The 23,923-nt window shown below is 57.8% G+C and overlaps 1 protein-coding gene across 2 annotated transcripts in view; it reads left to right on the top strand.

The window, feature by feature from the left end:
- PRKCB (protein kinase C beta) overlaps positions 1-23,923 on the top strand; it is a 164,486-nt gene that overhangs the window by 72,745 nt on the left and 67,818 nt on the right. For both annotated transcript variants that reach the window (XM_090024753.1, XM_090024752.1), the window contains exons 4-5: positions 15,986-16,097; positions 17,223-17,351. In XM_090024753.1, the coding sequence (XP_089880879.1) occupies positions 15,986-16,097; positions 17,223-17,351 (241 nt within the window). The remainder of the gene's footprint in view (positions 1-15,985; positions 16,098-17,222; positions 17,352-23,923) is intronic.

Raw genomic sequence — 23,923 nt, forward strand, 5'->3', positions numbered from 1 at the left:
CCCCCGGATTTAATTTGGCTCTGGGCCCGCTCTCCTGTGCCTAACCCGTTGCATTGCCCTGCCTCCCATTGGGACCGTATCCGGCTTTCCCGGCCCCTTTCCTCACCTTCTCAGCGCGGCTCTAGCTGCAAGACTCGATCCCCGGCAGCTTCGCCGCCGAGCAACCCTTTGCCCGAGCGGGGCGGGGGACGCGAGCCTTTTACTGCCGCCCCTCTTGGGAGCGCGGCCGAAGGTTAACAGGCTGTGGGCTGCCTTTTCCTAGGACGGGAAAGGGCTCAATTAAAACTAAATTGCTTCATTTCAAGAGCCGCCGCTTGGCGCCAGGGCGAGCGTAAAGCGTGTCGATCGAGGCCTCCGTTGCCTGCTATTCTCGCCTTTATCCGAGCATTACCACTGCCACTGGTGCTGCTGGCAGGTGAAGGGCAGCCCAGCTGGCATTAATTAATTTTTAACATGTTGTTGTTGCAAATAAAGGCAGGCAGGCAGATGCCTGGGCATTTCAAATGGGGAAGAAAGGCTTCTCCTCGTCTCGCTGGCTTTCTCCCCCTCGGCCCAGCGACCGCTGATGTCTGGCGCGTGCCTCCAGCAGCCGTCGCTCGGGAGAGCTGGAGAGCGCACGCGGAGCAAGCTTGCTGCTCCCGGTGCTGGGGAGGATCAAGCTTCTTGCAGCTGTCTAATCCTTAAGGAGCTTTAAGTCCAGAGACCGAGAAATACTTTGGCACATGGAAGTCTCCCATCCAGCCCGGGAACCGGTTGAGGCCACGGCTTTGTTTTGACCCGAGGCCAAGCGAGAGCTTTCCTTTTCGCTAGAGATGTTGCTAATAACCGTGGCATCGTTCCAGATCAACCTATAATTATGTCAAATAATGATAAGGTCTAGGTTGTAGCAGTTTCGTTGTGCATTTTCATGGTAATGCAGCGATCTGGTAACTGTGGGATTTAATTGGTTTTTAATATTCGTGAGAGGAAAGACAGATAGCAGAAAGAATACAATGTCTAGGATTTGCCTAAACCTTACAATTGACTTGAAATATCCTTGGGATTACTCTCCATTACAATGGGCCATATGGCTCTTGTGGTGCATGAAGGAGTCTGTGCTGTGCCGCACCGGCTTGCTTTCGGAGACGGTTGCCGCAAAGTCGCCAAACTAAAATCAAGCCAGCTTTCCAGTTAACGTGGCGATCTGCATGCCAGCACTGGCGTCTCAGGGAAGACCATCATCTACTGCATTTTGAATATGAATTGCAGAAATATAAGTTGATTACATTTTATAGCCGTTTCTCGGTGTCCGGGTGCGGGCCAGGTGCCCGCGAGGACTGCTTTCTATCCTGGGGCTGTGTGGAGCCGAATGCCGAGCGTGCACCCGAAGGACGAGCCTGTGAAATGTTATAGCTGCTCATATACACACGTCGGGACTCGGGAAGCCGTCTGAGCCTTTGCAGATGAGCGCAAACCTCAGCAAAGCATTTGTCAAACGTGACACTAAAACCATCCCCCAGCCCTCGTTTTAAATCCTTGCTCGTGAAGCAATACAGTTCAGCATGTGACTGAAGACAGTTTGAGCAATACTTAGTGCAACAACGCCTCCTCTGCTGGGAGCAGGATTACCGTCGGCGGAGGTTTTAGGGTGGCCGCAGCTAATCAGCGCTGTCTTGTCTGAAATAGGCCACTTGCCCCGGAGCTCCCAAACGAAGCATCCCAGTGCTGGGGAGCAGCCCTGGTACTTTACCCCAGGTGCCCGGGAACCTCGTTGGTCCTGAAATCTTCTTCTGGATCTGGTTGGAAAAAGCCCCTCTTCTTCCCCGGCAGAGGCCCGGCCCAGCGTTTCCAGCGTGGAGCTCGAAACCCAGCTATCTTGTAGGACACGTCTGCCCTTGCTCTTTGATCTCGCGGCTTTTTGCCCTGGTTACCGTCGCTTCAGATTTCAGCGCAATCTGGCTCCGATCCTGCAAGGTGCTCGAGCCCGTGTTTGAATAGCGCCGCTCACTTCCCGTAAAGCATACGGTCGTTTCCCTTACGCAGATGCTGAAAGCGCTCTGCAGGATAAGGGTGCGACCCGGGGGAGACGCTGCCATTTAAACTTTTCAGAGCATAATAAAATAACCCGGGGGAAGAGAAATGTCCAGTCTCTTCCTGTTCTCAATGGGAACTCTGACTTTTGGTAAAGTCATCCTTATGCTGGAAGCTCCTAAAGAGAAGTGTGTGTGCATGTGTGCACGCGTGTAACCTTGCAGAGCCTCTTCAATATGAATGTCAACGTCTAGGAAGTAGGGGATAATTATACCGACGTGGCAGAAAGAGTAATCATCATCTTTACAACTCTGCTAGACCTGGGTGGATTTTCCTGGAGACAACAGCGGGCATCTCCGGTGCCAGGACCACGCGTCCAGTCCCTGCTTCCCAGCACAGCGATGCCAGAAGACTTCGAGGAAACTTTTTAGAAGATCTCTTAACATGGACCAAAACTCGCTTTCCCAGCCTGGTTCTGAAAAACGGCTGAATTGTTTTCACTGAAACATTCGAAAAAGTGAGGAGATGCATGGAAAACTTCAGCAGGGATGACTACAGTACGGGAAAGCATTAAGTTGCTGAAATCGGGCGACTTTAATGGAACATGTTAGACAGCCTTAATTATAGGTGGAGCCGGTGGTGACATATGCAATAATTCAAATTGTAGACAAAATAATCTCTTTGGATATCTAAAATGACCCTTTCCACATTCTCACGTAAATGTTGTTTAATCAAGGTCTACGAACGAGTGTTCGATTTGCTGCGGGAAGGTGGCAAGCCAGTGCAGTTGCAGTTCACTTTTTTGGTTTTGTTTTTTTAATCTATACCTACATTGCTGGGGAAGTCTTTGCAATACAGGCATCATGGCATCGACGGCACGCTGGCGTTGGTCGTCCACGCTCTGCTCACCTGGGGGAGAGTCATTCATCTTCATCTCGGCATCCCTGTCTTTCACACCGGCTTGCGGGAGGGCCCGCTGGCACCGGCGTCGGTGTCGTCTGCCGAGATGATGGATGGGTTATTTTCTAAGCAGTTAACGCTACTGATGACTGCCACAGACGCGGTGTATTAAATTTGTTAGCAGCGGGTGTGTTTTGAACTGCCTTGGAGCTAGAAAGGCAACGGGTGGAATTAGCCTGGGGAGGACGGCACGGAAAGCTAGCCCGCCTGCACCGCCGGTGCTTGTTCGGGGTATTTTAGGGGAGCTACCACTTCCTCGTTCCCTGCCAGCTTCACAAAATCCTGGGCTGTAGCTGCTGTGCGTGGAGCCAGCCAACGTGGAAACCCATCGTCGGAAATATCCAGCTTGCAGCAAAACGGGCAGCCCCGAACCGCAGCGGTGCCCTGAGCAGGTTAAGGTGGAGGAAGCCGGTTCCCTTTTCTGCCGTTCACAAGGTGGAGGATTCTGGTTTGGGTTTTTTCCCCCAGGGCTGGCAGCAGGAAAGGACAATACATCTCCTTCCGACGTAGGTTGCCTTAGTAGTGCATGAAAACCGGCTCGTCCAGAAAATGTATGAAGGAGCTGGAGGCTGTGCGAGAAGGGCAGGCTCTGGCCGCGGTCTCGTTGCCTCCAGAGTCGAACCGTGGCGCGCCGCAGAAAGCTGCTGGGTCGAGCCGGGCCCCTGCCGCGAAGGCACCGGGCTGGGCTCTCCGACGACGCTCGTCTCGATACCGCGTCCCCTTTCTGCAAGCCCGTGACTGGCCGTGATAGCGGAAACTGCTCCGTGTTGAATCCTTGAGGTTTTCGGTCTTCCCCTTTTCGCGTGGGATTTGCTCGGGTTAGCGGAGCAGTCTCGCATCCAAGACGTAGCCTCCTCGTTCGACTTTTTGCTGGTCGACGAGATCTCTGTCGCTGTTTCCGTTTGGCCTCTGGCGGTCTGGTGTCGCCGCGTGGTGCTTTGACCTTTCAAACAGATGCTTCTGGGACCGCATCGTTTGCAAAGGCTGTAAGGAGATTAAATGCAGACCTTTGCATGAGAGGAAGGCTGCCTAAATACTGCAAGCCGTCTCTGAAGAAAAAAGAAGGTCCTGGCTCCTGTTGCTTCAGGCGATGCTCGCTTTCTGGCTATTGCAGGAATGTTTCTGGGCATAACGCTGTTTCCTGCCACCTTCTAACAGTCCTGACTCTGAGCATTCAGCAGTAAAATAAGCAGTGGCTGGTGGCAGTGGGAGGGGAAGATCCCTAAAGCAGCTTGGGCTCGCGTCTAGGCCCTTTGAAAAGGAGAAGGTACACAGGCACGACTGAAATACTACCGCACGTTGTTCGACTCGGACACGCAGCAGTTGCTCGAATGCAGAGGGCATGTTAGCGGTGACGTTTGGTTCCTGCCATTGAACAATTTAATTTGGGACTTTGGTCATTGGGAGCTCGCCGGGGGCTGGGAAAGGCGACCGAGCGGAGACGAGGGCAAACGCTCCTTCGCACGGCCTCCAAGGAGATGATGGGGCAGGAGCGGGAGCCTGGCTGCAGCCATCCGTCATCCGAGCGCAGAGCGAACCCTGCGACTCGGTGCAGTAATAGCCGCGGCGATTGTTGTAAAGCAAAATCTGTCCACAATGTGCTTTGGCTTGCACGGGCTGTCTTCAGAGGCCATCACAACCCCGCGCGCCTTTTGACAGGGCCCATATGTAAGAGAATGCTGCAAAATCGCAGCAAATGAAGGCCAACGGCATAATCGGTAGGTTAATTTTTGCGTAATTAATCCCGCGTAGTGGGGATCTGTGGGATCGAATGGCCGCAAACACAAGCACAGTTTGGCTTTTAAGTTTTAAGAAGTCCAGCTTCATTGTCCTGTTGGTGTGGAAGCACTTGCTCTGGACACCGGACACGTCTACGTGAGATGCTTCATGCCATTGGACTAGTTGTGCTAACGCACAGCAGACGAGTCCAGTCCCTTGAAAAGCATCCGCTGCGCGCTTGCGCAATAGTGCCAATTACCTGTTAGTTCTGTTGCAGGTAATTGGGGTGCATTAACGAACATGTAGATGCACCCACCGACAACAGGTGGAGGAGGAGATGTCGGTCCACAGCAGGCGAGCAAGGACGAAGCGCATGTAGCTTGTTTTATCAGATGGCTGCATTTTTTGTAATTTTAGCCACTGCCGTTGACGGGCATTGCTGGTCCGACGGTCTGGCACTGGCGTGGGCTCCGTCGGGCCGTGGAGCCACCCTTTAGCCCTCAGTCGAAGGGGGAAGAGAAGAGCAAGAAGGGCAGGGCCATCCAGTCCCGCGCCGCGCAAGATGGCACCGGGGCCTGTTGTGTGGGGAGCGAGGGGCGTCCTGGTCCAGATCCAGATCCAGACCGAAAGCCCTCGTGGCCTCATTTTTGCAAAGCTGCGATTTATTCTGCAGCTCTCCCATCTGTTTCTCTTGGGAATCGGCTCCCTGCTGCTCAGCTGAGCTTTCTCGCTGTTGAAGATTCAGCTTTTTATTTCCAGTTATGTCCTGAAATCTAATAAACAATTATTTCCTCTTAAACAGCTGACAATTTTTTCCTTCTTTTTCTCCCTATTGTTCCCTGTCAGGCCATTTTGTGCGTCTGTAGAACAAGCTGGACTGGCTCATTTTATTATGTGCCACAAGGGAGTTTCCCAGGGGCTATTTGAGAATAAGATGCACCAGTATTGATTTCCGAGTCCTTTAGATGCATGTAATTAGGTGGAGGCAGCACATGGCTGCTGTGCTGGGTTACTACACTGCCATTATGCTGTAAAATTGCTCTGAAATTTATTTTTAAAAATGCTCTTTTTATATTAGCTGCTTATCAGTACTTCAAAAGGGAAGGGAAAAAAACCCCAGCAAGGCTTTCTTTGGACTGAGCGAAGGGAACATCATTTCAAAGCTCAAATTCTGAGGCTGTTTTGCAGAGTCCAGCAATTTGGAAAGTTCAGAAGATCAAAATCTCACAAACCATCTGTGTACTTGCGTGCCGAGCCAGTGGCCGGGGAGGGGGGATTGCTGCTGGGGGGTAAATCGGATAAAGCAGCTGGGGGGAAGCGGGGGCACTGGGCGCTTGTGGCTGCACTGTCTGATGATGGAGGAACAACTGGGAAAACTTCAGTGCCTTTAATTCACCAGCTGAGATCAGATAGCGGGGCAGCCCCTCTCCCCGGAGATGGGGCGTCTCATTGCACAGCGCGGCCAGTCATCCCAGGCATCGGTCCCGGGGGGATGCAAATACCCCCATCCTTTCCCTTCCCGTTTGAACGTCCCGGATCTGAAGATGCTGCTTTTCCCAGATAATACAGCGCTTGGCAGGATAAATATAGCAATTAATAAAGATGAAGACTCATTATCCGACGCTGGTGTCTAACCCTGGGTGAGTTAGATGAGGAGCAAGATTCACAATGTATATTTAAGTGGCTTATAAATAAATGAGAACTTTTACAGCTGGGAAGTCATCTGTTTCAAAAGCAGCAAACCCTAGCCATTATAGATGCACCGTTGGAAGAGAGCCGTTCCCCCATGCTGTCCTCGGGCTACATCCCGACTGACGGGTAAACTTCAGCAGGATAAAAATATAAGAGAAGGGAGCGGCAGAAGCGAATGATCCTTGGAGTCTGACTCTCCGAGCGCCTCCGATCTGCAACGAGCTGCTGGGAGCTAATGGCCCCGCGGTGGCGGGGGGTGAAGCCGGCTGTTCTCCCGTGCTCCCCTCCGAAGGACTTGGAGCTTCCACAAGCCAGGCACCCCCTTATTTCCCTTTTTGAGAGAATAATTGCAAAGGGAGGAGATTTTTATTCTTATTCCACTTTTGGAGGTAACTTTAAGACTGGCGCTAGGGGGGAAGGCCGACCCTGGCGAAGGCAAAAGCAAAACCAGGGATGTGTCTGCTGTCCAGGGTGCAAACTCTACCAGTTGTCCAGGGTGCCTGCCCCAGTTCAGGTGTGCACGTGTGCTGGGCAGCCTGTGCCGGGGTTGTGGCTGCCCAGCACCCTCGGCTCGCGCGCGGGGTCACCCCGTGAAACGCGAGCGCTGCGGCGCGTCCTTGGGCACGGCGCGGCGTTTCCCTGCTGGGGCGGCCGGCGGGAGCTCCCTTCCGGCTGCTGAGTCAGAAGCGATGTTTTTGAAGGAGCCCGTTTGACAAAGCTAAAAATATCCCTTCTGTCAACAGCTCCCGTAGGTGTGCGCCAGCTGCGTGCCCCGCTCGCGGGCCCGCGGTGCAGCGTCTCGGCACCAGCCTATTAAAACCTCAAGCTGAAGCATTAATTATTGTCTGCCCTCTCTTTTGCAGAAGAGCTCTGCAGGGTCGGCCCTTTCTGGGGGGCGTTGAAGTGCGTGTGTGGGGGTAAAAAGTCAACGCCAGGTCCCCAAGCGCCCGTGGCTAAAGCAGGGTTTGGCGGCGTGTGAGGTTCCTCATCCAGGCGAGATGCGAGCTCCAGCAGCCTGGGGCTGGAGCGGTTGATGGCCTTTCCAAGCAGGGCATTGCAACCTCAGGCAGGCTGGAGATCCTGCTGCGGGCCCGGAGGTTTATCTAGCAAGGAAAGCGAAATCCTGTCCGTGGGCTCGTGCAGGGGACCGTGCATGACACTGCCCTGGTTGTGCCGTACTTTCCGGCCTGGAAACATGAGGGGAAACGATGGCACACCTAGCGCTGCTGTCTGCCCGGAAGCTTTTCCAGAGACTGAGCCTAAACCTCCCTGCACTTGGTGCCCTGCACCCCTCCTTGCCCCCTGCCCTCCCGGTCCCTTCGTCCTGCACTCTCCCACCCGTGCCGTGCTGGGGGTGTCGTCTCAAAGCGCCGGCGATGTTTTGGGGGCAAGGTGAGGTGTCAGTGCCAAGGGCCCTGCTGGCATCTGCTACCTGGGCGTCTGCTGCAGCACCTCCGTGTCCCGTGGTCCCGACACAGTTCTGGTTTCCATCCATCTGCCTGGTCGTGGCCACCGCCCCATTGCTGCAGCTCGGGAAAACCCGCCTTCGAAGCCCACGCCCGGTGTTGAACAAGGGCTCCGGCCCCACTTTGTGCATCCCGGCAGCATCAAAGAAGCATTAATGTAGGTGAATCGGACCCAGCAGCTTTGACCGGCACCTGGTTCTTGCTTCTGAGAAAGCAGAGACTCGTCCCTCGCCGTCAGTGAGGAGCGAAGGGGCTCAGCTAGTCCAAAGGCTTTTGTGATCCCGCAGCCCACCCGCCTCGTCTGTGCCCCATGCACAGCCCCTGCCTCCTGGGGGGCGGCACGCACTCGCTCTGGAGGAGCAGCCCCGGGTTAATTAGTCCACCTGTCAGAGCTAATTGGCACCTCCTGCAGCAGCTGCTTCCCAGGCTGGAGCCAGCGAGCAAGGCGTAGCCGGGAGCCATGCCGGCTTCAAGCGCCTCCGTAGGACGCCCCGAGGCAGCATCAGCAGCCCCTGGAGCAGGGGGGACGGAGACCCCCGGCTCTGGAGGTAACGTGCTGCCTGCCGCGGGGACTGACCCCCTTAGCTGGGGGCAGGACACTTCCCCACCCAAAAACCTTCCCTTGCTGCTCCTTTCCCTGCTGGCTCCCTTTGCGCCTCCGTGGGCTCGTTCCTTTCTATGATGATTATTTTGCAATACTTTGGCAAAAGCCAGGCAAGCGCCCGGGCACGCAGTTACCGGGACCAGAGAGCAAATCAGCTGATCGGTAACACCCACCGCCTTGCCGCACGTCGCTAGAAAAGAAGCTCCTGAATTGGCACATCTGTCCGTTCAATGGGGAAATGTATGTTATGCTAATTATAGCTGGCCCACGCTGCTCGAAGAGATTAGGGGCATGTGGCCACAGACCCTCGGTCCGTCAAAGCCGTGAGTTGAATATTCGCTTCGTGCCAAGCTTGCCTGTTTGGGGAGTGGGCTGCCTTCAGACCAGTCCCCAGCACAACCCCGTGCCCGGGATCCGCACGTTGCACGAAGGAGGATGTCCGAGAGCTGTGCTAAGCAGTGCTTTCCCCAAAACCCACCTGCCGTTCAGCTATTTGGCAAATGCGTGCATCATCCCAACTGCACGGCGCTCTCGCAGGGACGGGACACCACAAAGCCTACCCCGCGAGTCCCCGACAGCAGCACGGGCAAACCAGGCAGCCCTCCTGCCCCGCTCAGAAACAGAAGACGGCCTCCGCGTCCGGCCGCGGGATGCTCGCAGCGCCCTCGCAGAGCCGGCGTCTGCTTCCGCCGGTCCCTGGCAAACGCAGCGTGCTGCAGCTCGTACCCCGAGGACAACGGTGGACTGCACCGCCCGGGGCTGTGACCCAGGCTTGCAGCAGCTCTGGGTAAAAGAAGGTCAAAGTCCGAACCGCAGCGCTTGCTATAAGTCTTCAAATGCAATAGAAGTCCCTTGGTGGTATTTCCCAGCCCTCCGGGAAGAAGCTGCCTCTTCTTTAAAGGCTTCTTGTTCCTGTTCGTTAGATCCCGGGTGCTGCGCTCTCGTCGTTGTGTGCATGTCGTTGCATCCAAGGAAATTCTTCTGAAAAGAGGCAGCGATGCTTTTTTCTGCCCCAGCACCCTCTGAGGAGACCAGACCGCACAGGAACCAGGCAAGGGCTGTCGGAGGTATCCCAGCACCCGCTGGGGAGCTGCCTTGGACGGAGGGTGGTCTTGGAGATGACCCTCGGAGGACTTGGGGCTTGCTCATGACCAGAGCTCTGCATTGGCAGCCCATGCAGTACGGGTGGTGAGTGGCCTGCTCTGGACTAGGACATCGACAGTGGAAGGAAAAGGGATTTAAAATCAAGGTTCTTGTCCCATGTTTCTCCATGTCTTGGAGGGGAAGGGATGCAGTCTGTCTTGGCCTGCTAGAGATGGGAGGAGCTGCTGGTCATTCGGGGACAGAAGCTTTTCCCAGGAAGATCCGCTCTCTGTGGACCACCTCGGCCATTGGCAGCCCTGTGCCTTCGTAGGCGGGTGAACGGAGCGCGCACGTTTCCTTGGAAATGGCAACTGGATCGTGGCCCGTTTGGGCGGCAGCACGTCTCGCAGTCTGGAAATAAATGGGAGATGCCTCACGGCCCCTTCGCCGTTCTGCACAGGTCTCCGTGGAGGGGGGCTGCGGGGCTGGCCAGTGCTCTCCTCCTTGTAAAAAGAGGCAAACCCCCCCTTTTTTTGCAATCCTGGTTTTGAGTCTCTCGATTGCTTTATACACAGCAATCTAATCAAAGATTAAGTCCTCTCAGACTGTGGCTGGTGCAAAAATAGTCCTTTGGAGGAGCACTTTGGATGCTCTTCAGAACCGGAGCCTGGGCTCTGGAGAGGTTCGTTCTCAAACGGTAGTCGCCATGAGCCGGTGGCCTTCAGCCCTCTTGTTTTCATCCACCGAAGCAGGTGTGCTAGCAGAGGGCAGGATTTCAACAGAGACAGGTCAGCTTCTGCCGGGCCACTCTCAGCTACCTTTGAGACGCTTTTGGGAGTCTTTGCCGTGGCCAAAGCTTTCTTGTTGCAGGTGCAGGCAGGTCCATCCCTGCCAGGGCTGGGGTGCTGTGATGGAGCAGCTTGGGTGAAGCTTTCCTTGCCGCCCCTTGCAGTCCCCATGTAGATAACGACACGCCGCGATCTTCGGTTTATACCTCGTCGTGGCAGTTTTATCACCAACGTGCCACGGGTTTGGTTTTTCTCCCCAGTGGGAATGCAGCCTTCTTTCCGCTTAATTGAGAGCCGTCCTGGTTTGCGCAGGGTTTCTTTCAATGGATGACTGGAGCTGTTGTTGCTCGAGTGAATCAGTGTGTCCCCGGGAAGAAATATTCATTTAAAAAATAAATTCCCTTTCTTGTCTCTCAGGCACAGCCCCAGAACGGTATCGTGCTTCGCACACCAGGACTCCATGGGGAAGTAAATGCAACTTGCCTGTCTTTCCTCAGCTGCTGGGAGGCTGATCCTGGGCTCCTACCTTTGCACAGATGCACCTCTGGGGTCGTTTCCCAGGACCCTCGGCCCGTGGGTCTGAGCTGGGTGCACGCAGACCTGGTTCCTTGAGTGACATAAAGCCACCACAGCCAGTCTGCAAGAATGACCTCCACATCCCCCAGCTACTGGCTTCCCCTTTTGAGGGGGGTTGTAGCTCACCCCAGGGCTACGGCAGCAGCCAGCATGGCTGGGAGCTGCTGAGATGCTCTGTGCCCCTAGCAGACTCCCCTCAATACGTGCCCTGGGAAGCGGTGCCTGTGCCCCTTTGCAATAACTTCTAGGAAACTTGTAGGCCCTTTCCAAAGTGTCTCATCTCTCGGGAGGTGCCCTGGGCCAGGCTTTTGCATGCCGGCATGGGACGTCGGAGAAGCAGACGTCTGCAGGCAGATCAGCATGGCAAGGGCTTTTAGGTTACAGAGCAGAGGCTGGGTGGTTGATGGGGAGTTTTTCCCCAGGAGGCACTAGCCAGCGATGCCGGCAGTTTGCGAGATGCCGCGTATGTGTGAGAGCCCTATGGGGGGAGACTATTTATAAGCTGGGGGTGTGATCTCCGGGGTGGAAGCATTCCCATAAATAGCAGTTGCACTTGGCTGATGTGACTCTTCCTATGTCGAGTGCACAGTGTTCCCGCCCCTCCCCCTCCTCCTCCTCCTCCTCCTCCGATCGAACCGCTCCAGGGAGGCCTTTTGGAGAATGACCTCTGCCAGACTCCTCCTCTGCCTTCCCTGCGCTCCAGCAGTGCCCTGGTGCTGGCCACGCGTGAACTGCTTGCTGCTTCAGAGGAAGACACAGGGTGCAAAGCACAGATGCTACATGCACCAGCCACGCTGGTGCTCAATAAATAATGAGTGCGTTCCACAACTTTAGCTGAAGAGCTTGCTCGTGCCGCTGCCGGTGGCCCCCGTTGTGCAGCTGGTGTCAGCATCGGCCTCCTCAAAGTGCTGACCCACGTGCCCTGCCGCCGCTGGCCCCACACGTCCGCCACAGCGAGGGGTGAGCTCAGGGACGTGGCTTCTGGCTCATCCCAGTCAAAGAGCGGATGAGGGCGATGGTCTGAGCTTCTGAACAAACAGCTGGATTAGGACGAGTGGATAGGGATTGCTTGTCAGGCCCTCGGCGCTGGGGAAGTGTTGTGCTGCCTAAATCTCTAAGCTCCTTGTAACACGTGGATTTCCGTGGTTTTCCTCCCTGTGTTTGTGTTCACAGTGACTTGCATTTTCTTATTTGCAGGCTCCTATTCGGTGGTCCCCCGTATGACACGAGCTGCACAATTTCACCTGCTTGCTTCAGTACGATTACAAATAGCTCGGTCAGGGCCATGGTACTCCTTCCAGAAGGGCATCCAGTCAGCAGCCTCCTCCTGACCTATTTCCCCTTCCTCTTTCAATATGCAGCGACACCAGACATATGGGGCCAGTGGCCGTTGTTGCTTCCCTATCAGCCAACCGGGCCCGTGGGCGCCGTACCCTTGGAGAGGAGCTGGGGGCGTTTTTTTTACGCAGCTTTGCAATCCCGAAGTTTTCCCAAGTGTGCAAGTTTCTCCTCCCACTTCTTTCACGCTCCCCCTGAGTTTCACTTGTCTCTCATGTCTCGTCGCCTCTGCAGAGAGCGCAGAAGAATTTCAGCAGTACAGTATTACTTAATGAACTAGCTTTTTGGTGTCTGGAGGTTTTCAGAAGACAGGTTAATTGTTGTTAACCCTCCGCTTCTCAGGCTTCCTATTATCCAGCTGACAAATCAGTTATTAAAAGAGCGAATCTTACTTTCCAAGTCTGAGCGAGGTTTGCTTAGGGTAAAATATGAAACGTCTTCAGTTTCGAATGCAATTAAATTTGCTGAAGCATGGATCCAATACCTTGCACTTAACCAGATTGAATTAAATGAAGTTCAATTATTTGCCCATCTCTCCAATATCGCTTGAGTTGTTGGGGGTGTTGTGAAAGGAAATGTGTAGTGTATCAAAGTGATTAATTCAACCAAAAGCTTAAATGCAATAAGGCTGAGAAAATTTAATTTATTGGGGACGTATTGTATTGACAGCCATGTTTAGCTGAGGCAGGGAAGAGCTTTCCAGCTCCATTCTTCATCTTAGTTATTTATTTCAACTTATAATGCACAGAAAAGGTGCCTTTCTTAGTGCCTGGGCACCTATCCAACCCATTGGAAACCCAGGAAACTTAAAAGATTGAACCAAGAGCTACTGCTTTCCCCTCAAGCCAGCAGACCGGCAACCAGCAATGAAATCAATGCAGTCCTTACCGGGGTCCCATTCTCGAAAGCCCGCGTGGGGGGTCGTGGAGCGTGCCCTCCGCATCAGCATCGTTTGGGCTGCGGGACGTCTGCTCCCAACCCAAGGTCCCCGGGAGGAAAACCCTGCCGCGTTGCCTGTCGTACGCCCAGGGGCTCGGGGAATACCTGGATGGGCTAAAACGGTGCCAGCAATGTGGATCTAGGGTCCTCTGGTGTAAGCTAGACGCCTGACAATGCACTCATTGCCTAAGGAAGAAACCGGGCCCTGGCAGGGGAAGACGAAGGATGCTGTTGTCTGCCAGGCCCAAGCAGAGCAGGAGCCCCACAAGCAAGAAACCCTGCTCCTCTGATTTGCGGCCCCAGCACGCTGGCCGTGGCTGCGTCGTTAGTCTTGCACGTCGAGCAATTAATAGAAAACGAGGGTTGGAGATCACCCAGTCTGATCCGCGGGGCCCTGTACCGAACGCATTGCGAAGCGGAGAGGGACGCATGGTTTTCACTCCGGCGGCAGGTGGACGTTGAAGAAGGGGTTGCAGCGAGGCCCCGAGATCCTTTGCCGGGTGTCCGGTGTTTGCAGAGGTGCTCCCTTCCCACCAACCAGCGCCACGTGGATCGAAGGACCCTCCTTTCGCACGCGGACACCCGTCACCCTTGCGAGGTCGCGGGCGTGGGGCTCGGGGAGGCCGGCCGGGAGGAGCTGGTCGTGTCTCAGCAGTTTAGCCGCGCTCGCTCTACGGGGAGGAGAGCTGGGAGCAAACCCTGGGAAGCGCAGGTCGAAACGGCTGGAAGCCGCGAGGCTCGCAGGGGTCAGACTGGCCGCGGCGTCGGCGCAGGCTGCAGGTCCTCGTCGGGCTGGGCAGAAAACTGATGAGGGTTTGGCTGGGACGCGACGGGCAGGCTTCTCGTCCTCCCCAGAGGGACGGCGCCGTGCCGATCGAACCGACGCGAGCATCGGTGCGGGGAAGCGAAGCCTGGCTCGGGGTCCAGCAGCGCTGCCCCGTGGGCGGGAGCAGGGAGGCGAGGGCAGGGAAGCAGGATGCTCAGATCTGCAGCCGGGACCGGCCAGGGCGGCCCCTCACCCGGTGCCGAGGAGCAGACAGACCCTGGGTGGGGAGGAGTGACGCTCGGCGCTGCTGTCCCGCGCACGGGGCTGAGCCAAGAGCTGCGGGAGGCTGCGGGGCTGGGGGCCGAGGTTCAGAAGAAGGCTTGGCCCGGCCCGGCCGAGGGGCTGGGATTTGCCCCTGCTTAGGAAGGACGGAGGAGCCAGGGCTGGGCTTCCTGCCGCTCCCGGCACCCGGGCGAGACAGCGACACCTCTTCCAAGCGCTTCGGGCCTCGCTCTTCCCACGCGGCGCCGTCCGCACGTGGGCGCCGGGCCCGGCGCAGAGCCGGATTTGGGATCCCTGAGATGGAGCCGGCGGGGCGCCCTGGGCCCGCCCTCGCCGTCTGGACGAAGCCACGAGCAAACGCTTTCACCTCCGGCTGCAGACCTGGGCGCGCAGCGGGCCGTGAGGCGACGTTTCCCGGGAGCGAATACGGATCGCGGCTAAATAAAGCCTTCCCGGGCTGCCCGGGGGGTCGGTTACGCAGGGGGAGGCTGCCAGCGCCGGCGGGCCGTGGGGGCTGTTTGTGGTCGTCTGTCCCGGCTGCTGGCGGTGGTTAGCCCGGTTCCCCTGCACGGCGGCGAGGCAGGAGGATCGGAGGCAGCGGGGATGCAAGGCGCGGACTTTGTCTGGAGCCGGTGTCTGGCGTCCCGGGGCCTCCAGGGCTGTCCAGCCGGCGGCTGCGGGACGTTTTCCCCTGTCGAGAATCCCAGAAACGCTGGGTTTCACTGCAAACCGAAATGCAACCCACCGCTGAAACAGCAAAATCCCCCCAGCTGGTACTGCCTTCTGCAACCTGGTTCAAGCTACAACTTAGGTGCTATCTTCCAGGGTTTGGGTCAGTCGTCAGAGAGGGCTGCTTATGTCTTCTCTGCACTATCAAAGGCTCCTGATGCCGTCGGGAACTGCGGTGCCACGAATTCATGGATTTCATGTGATTTCAAGGCCTGAATATGCTACTGTATGATGTGACCTCCCGTGTAACGCGTAATGCCGCATGTGCGGCGTTGCCCTTGCACTGAGCCCGATAACTCGTACTGACCAATGCTTCCAGTCTTGATGTGGAGATCTTAAGAGATGCAGAAATCCCTGACTCCCGTGGTGTGTTGTAATGGTTACGTACCCTTACCAGCATTAAAAAACAAAAACAAAAGCAACCCACCTGCCTTACTGCCAGTGTGCAATTGCCTGGCTTTAATTCCAGCCCCTGCTTCTTGCAGGGCCTTTCTCCCCCAGGCACCGCGCTGGGATCGCCACCGCCCAGCATGGCCTGAGCTCTGGGAGTCCGAGTACCGCCTGGGACGGGTGCCGCTGGTGTCAGTGACTCCAAGCATTAGAAGAAATGAGTCCTGGGGGGTTTTTCCTAGGTTATTTGCTCCTGAAGAGTGGACTGGCCGGGGGTTGGTTTTCAAGCTGGAGGATGTTTGTTGGGCGACTGGTCTCGGGGGTTTTCTCTGCTCTTGCATCCTGCGGGGCTTGGCTGCGTCTCGGCGTCGCGCTGGCTCTCTGCATGGGGTGAAGACGATGTCACCTCATGGTTTCTTAGCTACGATCCGGTCGGTGAAGCCGCTTTGCTCGTTCCTTTAATTAAAGATAACCGGATCGCTGTGACCTGCTCCGGTTCTGCTGAAGTTGGTGGGAGTGGGTCGAAGCCCTGCGATCCCGCGTGCGAGGGTCTGGACGGCGCAGGGCGGTGGGTCCGGGCTGCTACGCGGCGCGAGTCCAGAATCTGTCTTGACGCTCACTTTCTCTCTCGTTTCCCTTTCAGGACCCGAGGAGCAAGCACAAATTTAAAATCCACACGTACTCCAGCCCCACCTTCTGCGACCACTGCGGCTCGTTACTGTACGGACTCATCCACCAAGGGATGAAATGCGACAGTAAGTGAAGGCCCGCGGGGCGGAGCTGGGGAGGGGAGAAGCCGTCCCCAGGCCCCAGCCGAGGGACAGGACCAGGCGGGGTCCTGGGGTCACCAGCAAGCATCGAGCTCCTTGTCCCGCGCCCGGAGGACACGCAGGCTGCCAGCCCAGCCTCGGGCCACGCTTACCCCGGCTGCTGGGCAGAGCTGGGCAGATGCGGGGCCCGGAAGGGAGAAGGGGAGCTAAGGGCCAGGCGCGTAGATAAATGATGTAAGACTCCCTAAACCTAATGAAAAGGAAAAGACAGACCGGGTTTTTCCAGCCTGCATTTGATTTCTTTCTGCCCTCCGGTCTGCCAGCCCTCCGGGGAAATGTGTGAAGTGTCCAAGAAGGTCGAGGAGCTTGGTCTGGAGCTGGCTGGCCCCGGGCCTCGGCCGGAGGAGGGGTTTCAGCTGGATGTGGGGAAGGGGAACGCCGCCGAGCGTGAGAGGCGCGCTCGCACACGCGGGCTGTGGGTGACACCCCGTGGCCATCCTGCTGCAGAGACGAAACGTCCTGCGGTTTGCACGGCTTTGCAGCAGCCCCTTCTAGAAAGCACGGTCTTGCTGCTGGTCTGCGGGGGGAGAAGCAGGGAGCGTGGGCTTAGTGATGGGGTTGTCTCGCGGGGGGAGCTCACGGCTCACGGAAGGAGCGATGCCCGCGGAGCCAGCTTTCCTGGGGGAACTGGCTGAATCTGCAGGGAATAGCGTGGCCCGGTGTTTGAGAAGAGCCAGTGGCTCCCGAAAGATCAAAACGTGCTGATTTTATTACAGGAGCAGCTTGTTCACAATCTGCTGCAGCATGGCACGTGCAGAAGTATTCATGCTGCACAATCAATGCCTCTCATTATCATGCATGCATGCATGCCCATGCATGTGCACACGCACACAGGGCCCTACCAAAGCTACCCGTGAGGCGCTCACACCAGGTGCATTTGGAGGAGCAGAGCCCCTGCCTGTCCTTGTGTCCCCCACAAACGTGCCCAGCTCGAAAAAGTCTCCTCCTCCCCCCTTTGCCTTCCCTGTGCGTGCGTCCCCCGGGGCTCTGCGAGGAGCCCGCCCCAGGGAACGCGACCTGCCCGAGTAACGCCTGCTTTCTCCTGTGCAGCCTGCATGATGAACGTGCACAAGCGCTGCGTGATGAACGTGCCCAGCCTGTGCGGGACAGACCACACCGAGCGCAGGGGCCGGATATACATCAAGGCCGACATCGAGAAGGACATCCTCACCGTCCTAGGTAGGCTCATGCCCGCAGCAAAGCACGAGGCCCCGGTGCTCGTAGCACCTCGGTGTTGCAGTGGGATGGGAGTGGCGGTGTGGGTGTGAGGGCCCAAGGTGTGTACGAGAGGTGAGGGGGTCTGGGGATGTCTTTTCATGTACCCACAGGCCCTGTCTTGTGTTCGCTAGCTGAGCCGGTATCTGCTCCTCCTTCCTCAGCTCTTCTTTCACCCGTGCAGTGGGGCCAGTGAAGGCTATCACCATCACCATTGCAGTGCCCAGCTGTTGGCATTTTGGCATGAAAATGAGAGCGCCCGTGCTCTTTCCCTAGCACCTGGAGCCCGCCAGCGTGGCAGTGCCCTGTAGCCTGCTTACTGCCCCTTTTCCTGACTGGCAAGACTTCGCAGCGTCTCTTCCCAATCCTGTTTAGCAAACCAGTGACCCCAAACCGCCTGCCCCAGCCCGTTTGCCGCTGGGACGCAGCAAACTGAAGTCCCAGGGTCTGCCTTTGCTACGGGTTTGCCTCTAGGTGCGAATACGATGCAAACTGGAGCAACTGCTCCGATTCTCCCGGCGCGTTGCCTGCGGCGTAGCCCCAGAGCGGTCCTGCAGCCTTGCGAGCACGCCTCAGGGCCGTGCAGGTTACCTGCAGGTTGATGCTGCTGTTGATGCACAGGCTGGACTTTATCCCTTCACGCTTTCCAAAGAGGAGAAAGGGCAGGGAGCGCGGGCATCGCTGGGAGGAAAACGTGGAGCGCCAGTGCCCTCTCGTGGTCCCGGGCGCTCAGCACGGCGCGACGCCGAGGACGAAGGCAGGCGGGCTGTTCTGGCTGGGCGATCACTGAAAATTAGGGTGGGCAAGCTGGTCAGCTGACCATCGAATACGGCCAATTGACCGGTCAGTTGTCTGCGTGCATCCAGACCAGTCAAAGATTATAGCAATTTTACAACAACAAAAAAACCCCTCTACTTCTTTTTGTAGTTTTCTGGATAGAAATATGATCTTTTAAATTGGTTTTTGACACAGTTCTTAATGGAAAATTTAGGCTTTCTCCGTTGGCAGTTTTTACAGTTTTTGACCTCTCAAACACCCAACCCTACTGCAAATATGACCTTCGGATGGGGCCGGAGGACAGTGCGTGGTGGCTCTGGTAGCAGTGTCAGAGCTTGAGGGGCGGAGGGGGGCAATCCCTGACGGGCTGGGGGAGACGGACACCCACGGCCGGTGCAGACTGGCTGCGAGCCGGGCTGGCGGTGACCCTGCAGGAGGGTTCGGACCGAAGCGGATGGCACGGTGCTCCTGGGTGGTCTCGGTGACCCATGCACCACGGTGGGGGGGTGGGCATAAAACCATATTACAAGCAGGAATCGAAGCCCTGGGGTGGGACGTAGGGACCTGTTCCCCTGCCTCCAGGCCCAGCCTCATCTTCCATGGATGACACTGGTGCCGTCCTGCAATGTGGCTCTGGCTTCTGGGAGGGGTCCGTGGCCGTGTGCTGCCCCGGCGGTCCCTGCCTAGCGGTCAGCGGCTGGGGCTGGACGGTGTGTGGGTGGGGTGACCCGCGCTCTGCTTCCCGAAGCCGGCTCGGGGGCAGGCTGCTGCGGTCCGGAGCGAAGCCCAGGCAGCCCCGGGGCAGTCTGTTCCCTTGTGCGCCCACGTTGCGCCTCCCTCTGACGCGTGTCCCTCGACTCCCCGGGCTGCGTAGAGCGAGTGGGCTGCTGTGTCTGTGCCTCTCGGGCCTACTACGTGTTTGCAATGGCCCGAGACCCAGTCGTGTAACAGGTCGCAGGACTGGCCCAAGCAATTGAGGCGAGCAAGTCCTTGCAGCTGTGGGGGCCCGGCATCCGGGCTTGCCCTTCCCGGGCTGCAGTAGTGGGTATGTGTGTGCATGTGTGTGCGTGCCAAAACCAAGAGGCACTGGCACTTCTTAGGGAAAGCCGTCCTGGCAGCGAGAGACTCGGTCTGTTCCTCTGACCGGCTGAGAATCCCTCCGGCCGAGGTCTCTGCAGCCCGTCGGGCGAAGGCAGGGCGCGTGGCGGTGGCTGGGAGTTGAGTGTGGGCTGCGAAGCTGAGCATCGGGGCTGCCTCTAGGCACTAAATCAGTCCCCCCAGAGCAGGAGGGTTCGGACCGATGTGGATGGCACGGTGCTCCTGGGTGGTCTCGGTGACCCATGCACCACGGTGGGGGGGTGGGCATAAAACCATATTACAAGCAGGAATCGAAGCCCTGGGGTGGGACGTAGGGACCTGTTCCCCTGCCTCCAGGCCCAGCCTCATCTTCCATGGATGACACTGGTGCCGTCCTGCAACGTGGCTCTGGCTTCTGGGAGGGGTCCGTGGCCGTGTGCCACGGCCTAAATCAGGCCTGGAGGTCCCCTGTTGTGAGCCGGCCGCAGCTCGCCCCGAGCTCCCGTGCTCCGGGCTACCCCGTTTGGTCTGGAAGTGTCCTGGGAAATGCCGTGTCCACGAACAGCACTGCTTTGGGTGGGGAATATGCAGCTTTGTGACGAAAAACGTGGGGGCGGTTTTTCTCTTCTTTTTTTTCCTTCCCAGTGGAGCTGTCACAGTCCAAGGGGAAATCATAACTGGAAAAAACAAAACAAAAAGTCGGTCAAAACCTTTCCCGGGAAAAGCCTCCACTCCTAAGTCCCCATGCAATGGTGACATGTAGGTGCCACGCTTCCCAGAGCGCGCTGGGGAAAGCCTTTGACACCTAAAAGGCCTGGGGGAAGCGCCTGGGGAGACGGAGCAGAGACGTGTCATCTGGCTGCTTTTTAACGAGCGCCTTCGAAAGCGAGTTTTATTTCGGGCCCTTTCCGGGGGCGTGGGTGAGAGCCTGTCATCTGCCGGCTGCTCCAGGGAGGCAGGGCATGCGCTCGGGAGGGAGGGAGGGAGCCCCCAGGCTGGCGTCCCTCCCGGGGGCGGCTCCTGGGAGACTGGACCCCAGGCAGGCGCGGGGTGCGCCGGAGGCCGGGAGGGCCCCCGGCCCCGGGGTCTCGTTCCCGCCACGCGGCTGTGCACACGGCCGCAGCGTGCGTGCTGTCTCCCGCCCCGTGCTGGGTGGGGCGGATTTTAATATCATCGACGTTCCTGTTGCGCACGTGGGCAGGAGGCCTCGGGCCGCGGACAGCTGGCCAGCGGAGTTGGTGGAGAGCGGGATCAACATTTTGGCCCCCGGGCGGGCGGCTGATGCGCCAGAGCCCGTGGTGACGGCGATGTCTCTGGGAAGCCGTCCTGTCCACGCGCTTCCCACGTGGGGCTTTCCTTCCCCATCCGAGAGGTGTTTTGTTGCGACCCGCTCCCTCGTGCTGCGGTGGGACAACCCCTCGCGATCCCGTGCACGTTTCTGTTTGCCCGGCGTGCCTGGCCTCTGGGCGTGGGACCGCGCCGTGGCAGCACGTTGCGTGGCCCCCGGGCCAGGGTGCTGGGGCCGGCGTGTTGGCCGCCAGGTGGCAGCAGGCGACCACGAATCGCCTGCCGTGGGGCGGCTGGTCCTTGGGCAGCTTCGAAGGCCTTCCCTGCAGCAACCCGGGCCGCGGACGCAGGCGATATCTTTTATCAGACCAACGAGATTTTTGCAACAACAACAACAACAATTCTTTCATCGCAAGCTTTCGGGCACAAACACCCTTCCTCAGGCATCGGGGAAAGAACTGACTTCCCCCCCCCCAGCTCAAGCCCATATGTTGTGACCGAGCTCGGAGACCTTGTGGGTTTTCCTTCCCAGGGAAACTCCCCATAAAGAAGAGCCTGCTGCGGATGTGCCGGTGCCGTCCAGACGGTCGCCGGTACCCTCCTCTGCTCTCGGGGCCGAGCCCCGGGGGTTTCGGTCTAGCCTGCTCACCGCCGGACTGCGCCGGGGACCCTCGTTCAAAACCCCAAAAAACTCCCGGTCTCCGGAGAGGTTAGGCACCAGGGCTGGTCTGTCTGCAGGCCAGAGAGAAATGACAGGCAGGTTGAGGCTTCATGTGCTGCAAGGGGCAGCTCGGTGAAATATTCCTTTTCTTCTGCTGAAGTACAAACGCAGGTCGGTTGCACAGGTTCACCCTGGCAGCTCGGCGGAGGGGAGGCAGTGCCGCCTTTTCATGCCCGCCGGGGGCCCGTGGCCCTGGGCTTCAGGCTCTTGGGTGCTGTGAAATGCAGGTGACAGTAGGAGCCCGTGCTCCCGTGCAAGCCAGGAAGGGCTGTAGCAACCCTCCTGGCTCAGGCCCCGATGAATTAGCACGGGGTCCTTGCACCTTCCCACGAACGGCCCGTGCCTGCTGCTCCAGGAGCCAGGACGTCAGCTCCGACTCCTGGGCGCGCTCGGGGGGAGCGCTGCCCAGCGCCTGGCGAGGATGCTGCCACCGCGGAGGGCTGCGAGGAGCAGCTCCCCAGGGCCTGATCTGCACAGCCTTGTTCTTGCACCATGGAGAGAAACAGCTGGCTGTGCATGGCTTCTCCTTAGCCGGAGACACTTGTGACCCGTGCCCCACGGCGTGTCAGGGAAGCGAGGGGTTTTTGTGCACGGGCTGCAGAGCCAGGAGCCAGGTCGAACCCAGCGCGGGCGAGGCCAGGACGCCTGTCTGACTCCCATAGCACAAGGCCAAGGCCGAGGGCAGGAGGGAGGACAGCATCCTTGGGCTCGTTTCCCTCCCACGGCCTTCCCTGCCCACCGCTCAGGCAGCCGAGCCACGCGGCCCTCTGCGCCCGTGACGTTGCATGGAGCGGTGCTGGCTCGGTGCACCCGGCTGCCCGAGCAAACCCTCTCGGTGGGCAGGAGCTGGCTCAGAAATCGCGAGACCAGCTCCAAAACAATGTGGGTTTTTTTCCCCTTTGCAAAAAGCAGGCATGTTTGCATGCTGCCTGCCTGCCTGCTGTGTCTGGGCTGGTTGCACGTCGCCCTTCTCAAGCCTTTTGCTACAGCAGGGTGGGCTTGAAGCTTAATATTAGACGAGGAGACCCCGGAGTCTCTCATCATCGCTTTGCCTGCTGGCGTCGGGGTTTTCGGGCGTCCGGGAACAACCAACGGTGCTGTCTCTCCAAGTAGCCCCTGTCAGGGGTCGGCTCGGGGCTAAGGGGCTTTGTGTCCCCCGCTAGAGACGCCCACTTCCATGATAGCAGGGACCTTCGGGGGGGGCAGAGCGGTGTCCCTTGCTGGCGGGACTGTTTCTCGGGTAGTCAGGAGCCCACAAAATATCCTGCAGTGCTTGGCTTTTAGCAGCTGGAAAGGCCCCCAACAGACACCGGGAGCATTTAGCTCGGGGCCACGGACCCCCCGGGCATCAAGCCGTCTGCCCAAGTGCGCGGCGTCTGCTCCCTGCTTCCCCACGGCAGGTCGGTGCCTCGGCTCTGGCCCGCTGCGCGGGACGCGACGGCCCCAGAGCACCGAGGGGCGAGCGGGGAAAACCCTTTACTGCAAAGTGTATTGGGAAACTGTCTTCTAGGGATGAAAGCCTTTGTAGGAAACTGGATTTTGTCGGCTTGGGTAGCATTTTTTTTTTCTCTGAGACGTTTTCCTTGATCTAAAAGCTCTGCTTTTTTCCCCACTCTGCTGTTTTTTTCCACCAACAAAATGTTGGTTTTCGTTTAAAAAAAAAAGCTAGAAAAGAGAGAAGTGCCTGTTTTTGGAGCCTCAAACAGTGGGGTGTTTGAGACACGGTGCAACAGGGATGCTCTGATCTGCTCCAGGGAGCTTTGCTCTCTCATCTGGAACCATTTGCATCAGAAGTATTTAATGGTGAGAGCAGGTGTTGGGAGGCGTTTGTATTTAGAGCCTCAGATTCAGCCCTGATTTCATCCTGCCGACACAACACACACATCACGGACCTGCCGCCCCCCCCTTTAACTGCCCCAGCAGGGCAGGCCGCGCCGCCGAGCCGCTAATTGCTCCTTTGTGCGAGGAGAGGGGCTCCGTTACAGCCCCGGGCTGTAGTTGTGTAATGGGCACACCCAGCAGTGGGCTCGGCGCACGGCAATCGGGGCCTTGCTAGCCGCGGTGCCCGCCGTGGCACGTGCCACCACGAAGCACAGGGCTTTCTGGAGCTCCCAGCACTCAACGACTCGCTGCTTAAGCTAACGGCAGGGTTGCGTGCATCCATCAATGGCAGCTTCGGGACCGGGCGGCGTCTGACCGGAGTGGGGAGCAAGCCCGCGGCGGCAGGACGGTGGCGGGGGAAGATGGATGTTTTGGAGTGTCCGAGGGTTTTATACGAGTTGCTTGAGGATTATCGGCTTCCTCCTGCAACCGCCGTGCTCTTTGCACAGTGGGGGAGCACTGGAGCCCTTGGCATGGGGCAGACTCGGAGCCCCTCTCCGAGGGCCACCCAGAAGCGGGGCCCGGGTCCCATGCAGCCAGGACCCAGCTCCTGCTCACTCTCTTGCATCAGGAGGTCTGGGATATTCTTCCTTAATCATGAAAATTGAGCAAAAGTCATCTTCTAAAGTGATCGTTGCATGGTCGAAGCCCACAAAAATTAATCACGCTTTTGGATTGGACGGGGGGCGGCCGGAAAGGAGGAAGGCTAGGTCGCTCTGCTGCTTTCTAAGCCCAGGTCGGCTCTCTGGCAGCTTTGACATCAAACAAGGTCACTTCCTCTCTTGCCCCCCCC

Source organism: Crocodylus siamensis, chromosome 12 (assembly GCF_052110815.1).
Source record: "Crocodylus siamensis isolate JL-2025a chromosome 12, ASM5211081v1, whole genome shotgun sequence".
NCBI classification, from domain to species: Eukaryota; Metazoa; Chordata; order Crocodylia; family Crocodylidae; genus Crocodylus; species Crocodylus siamensis.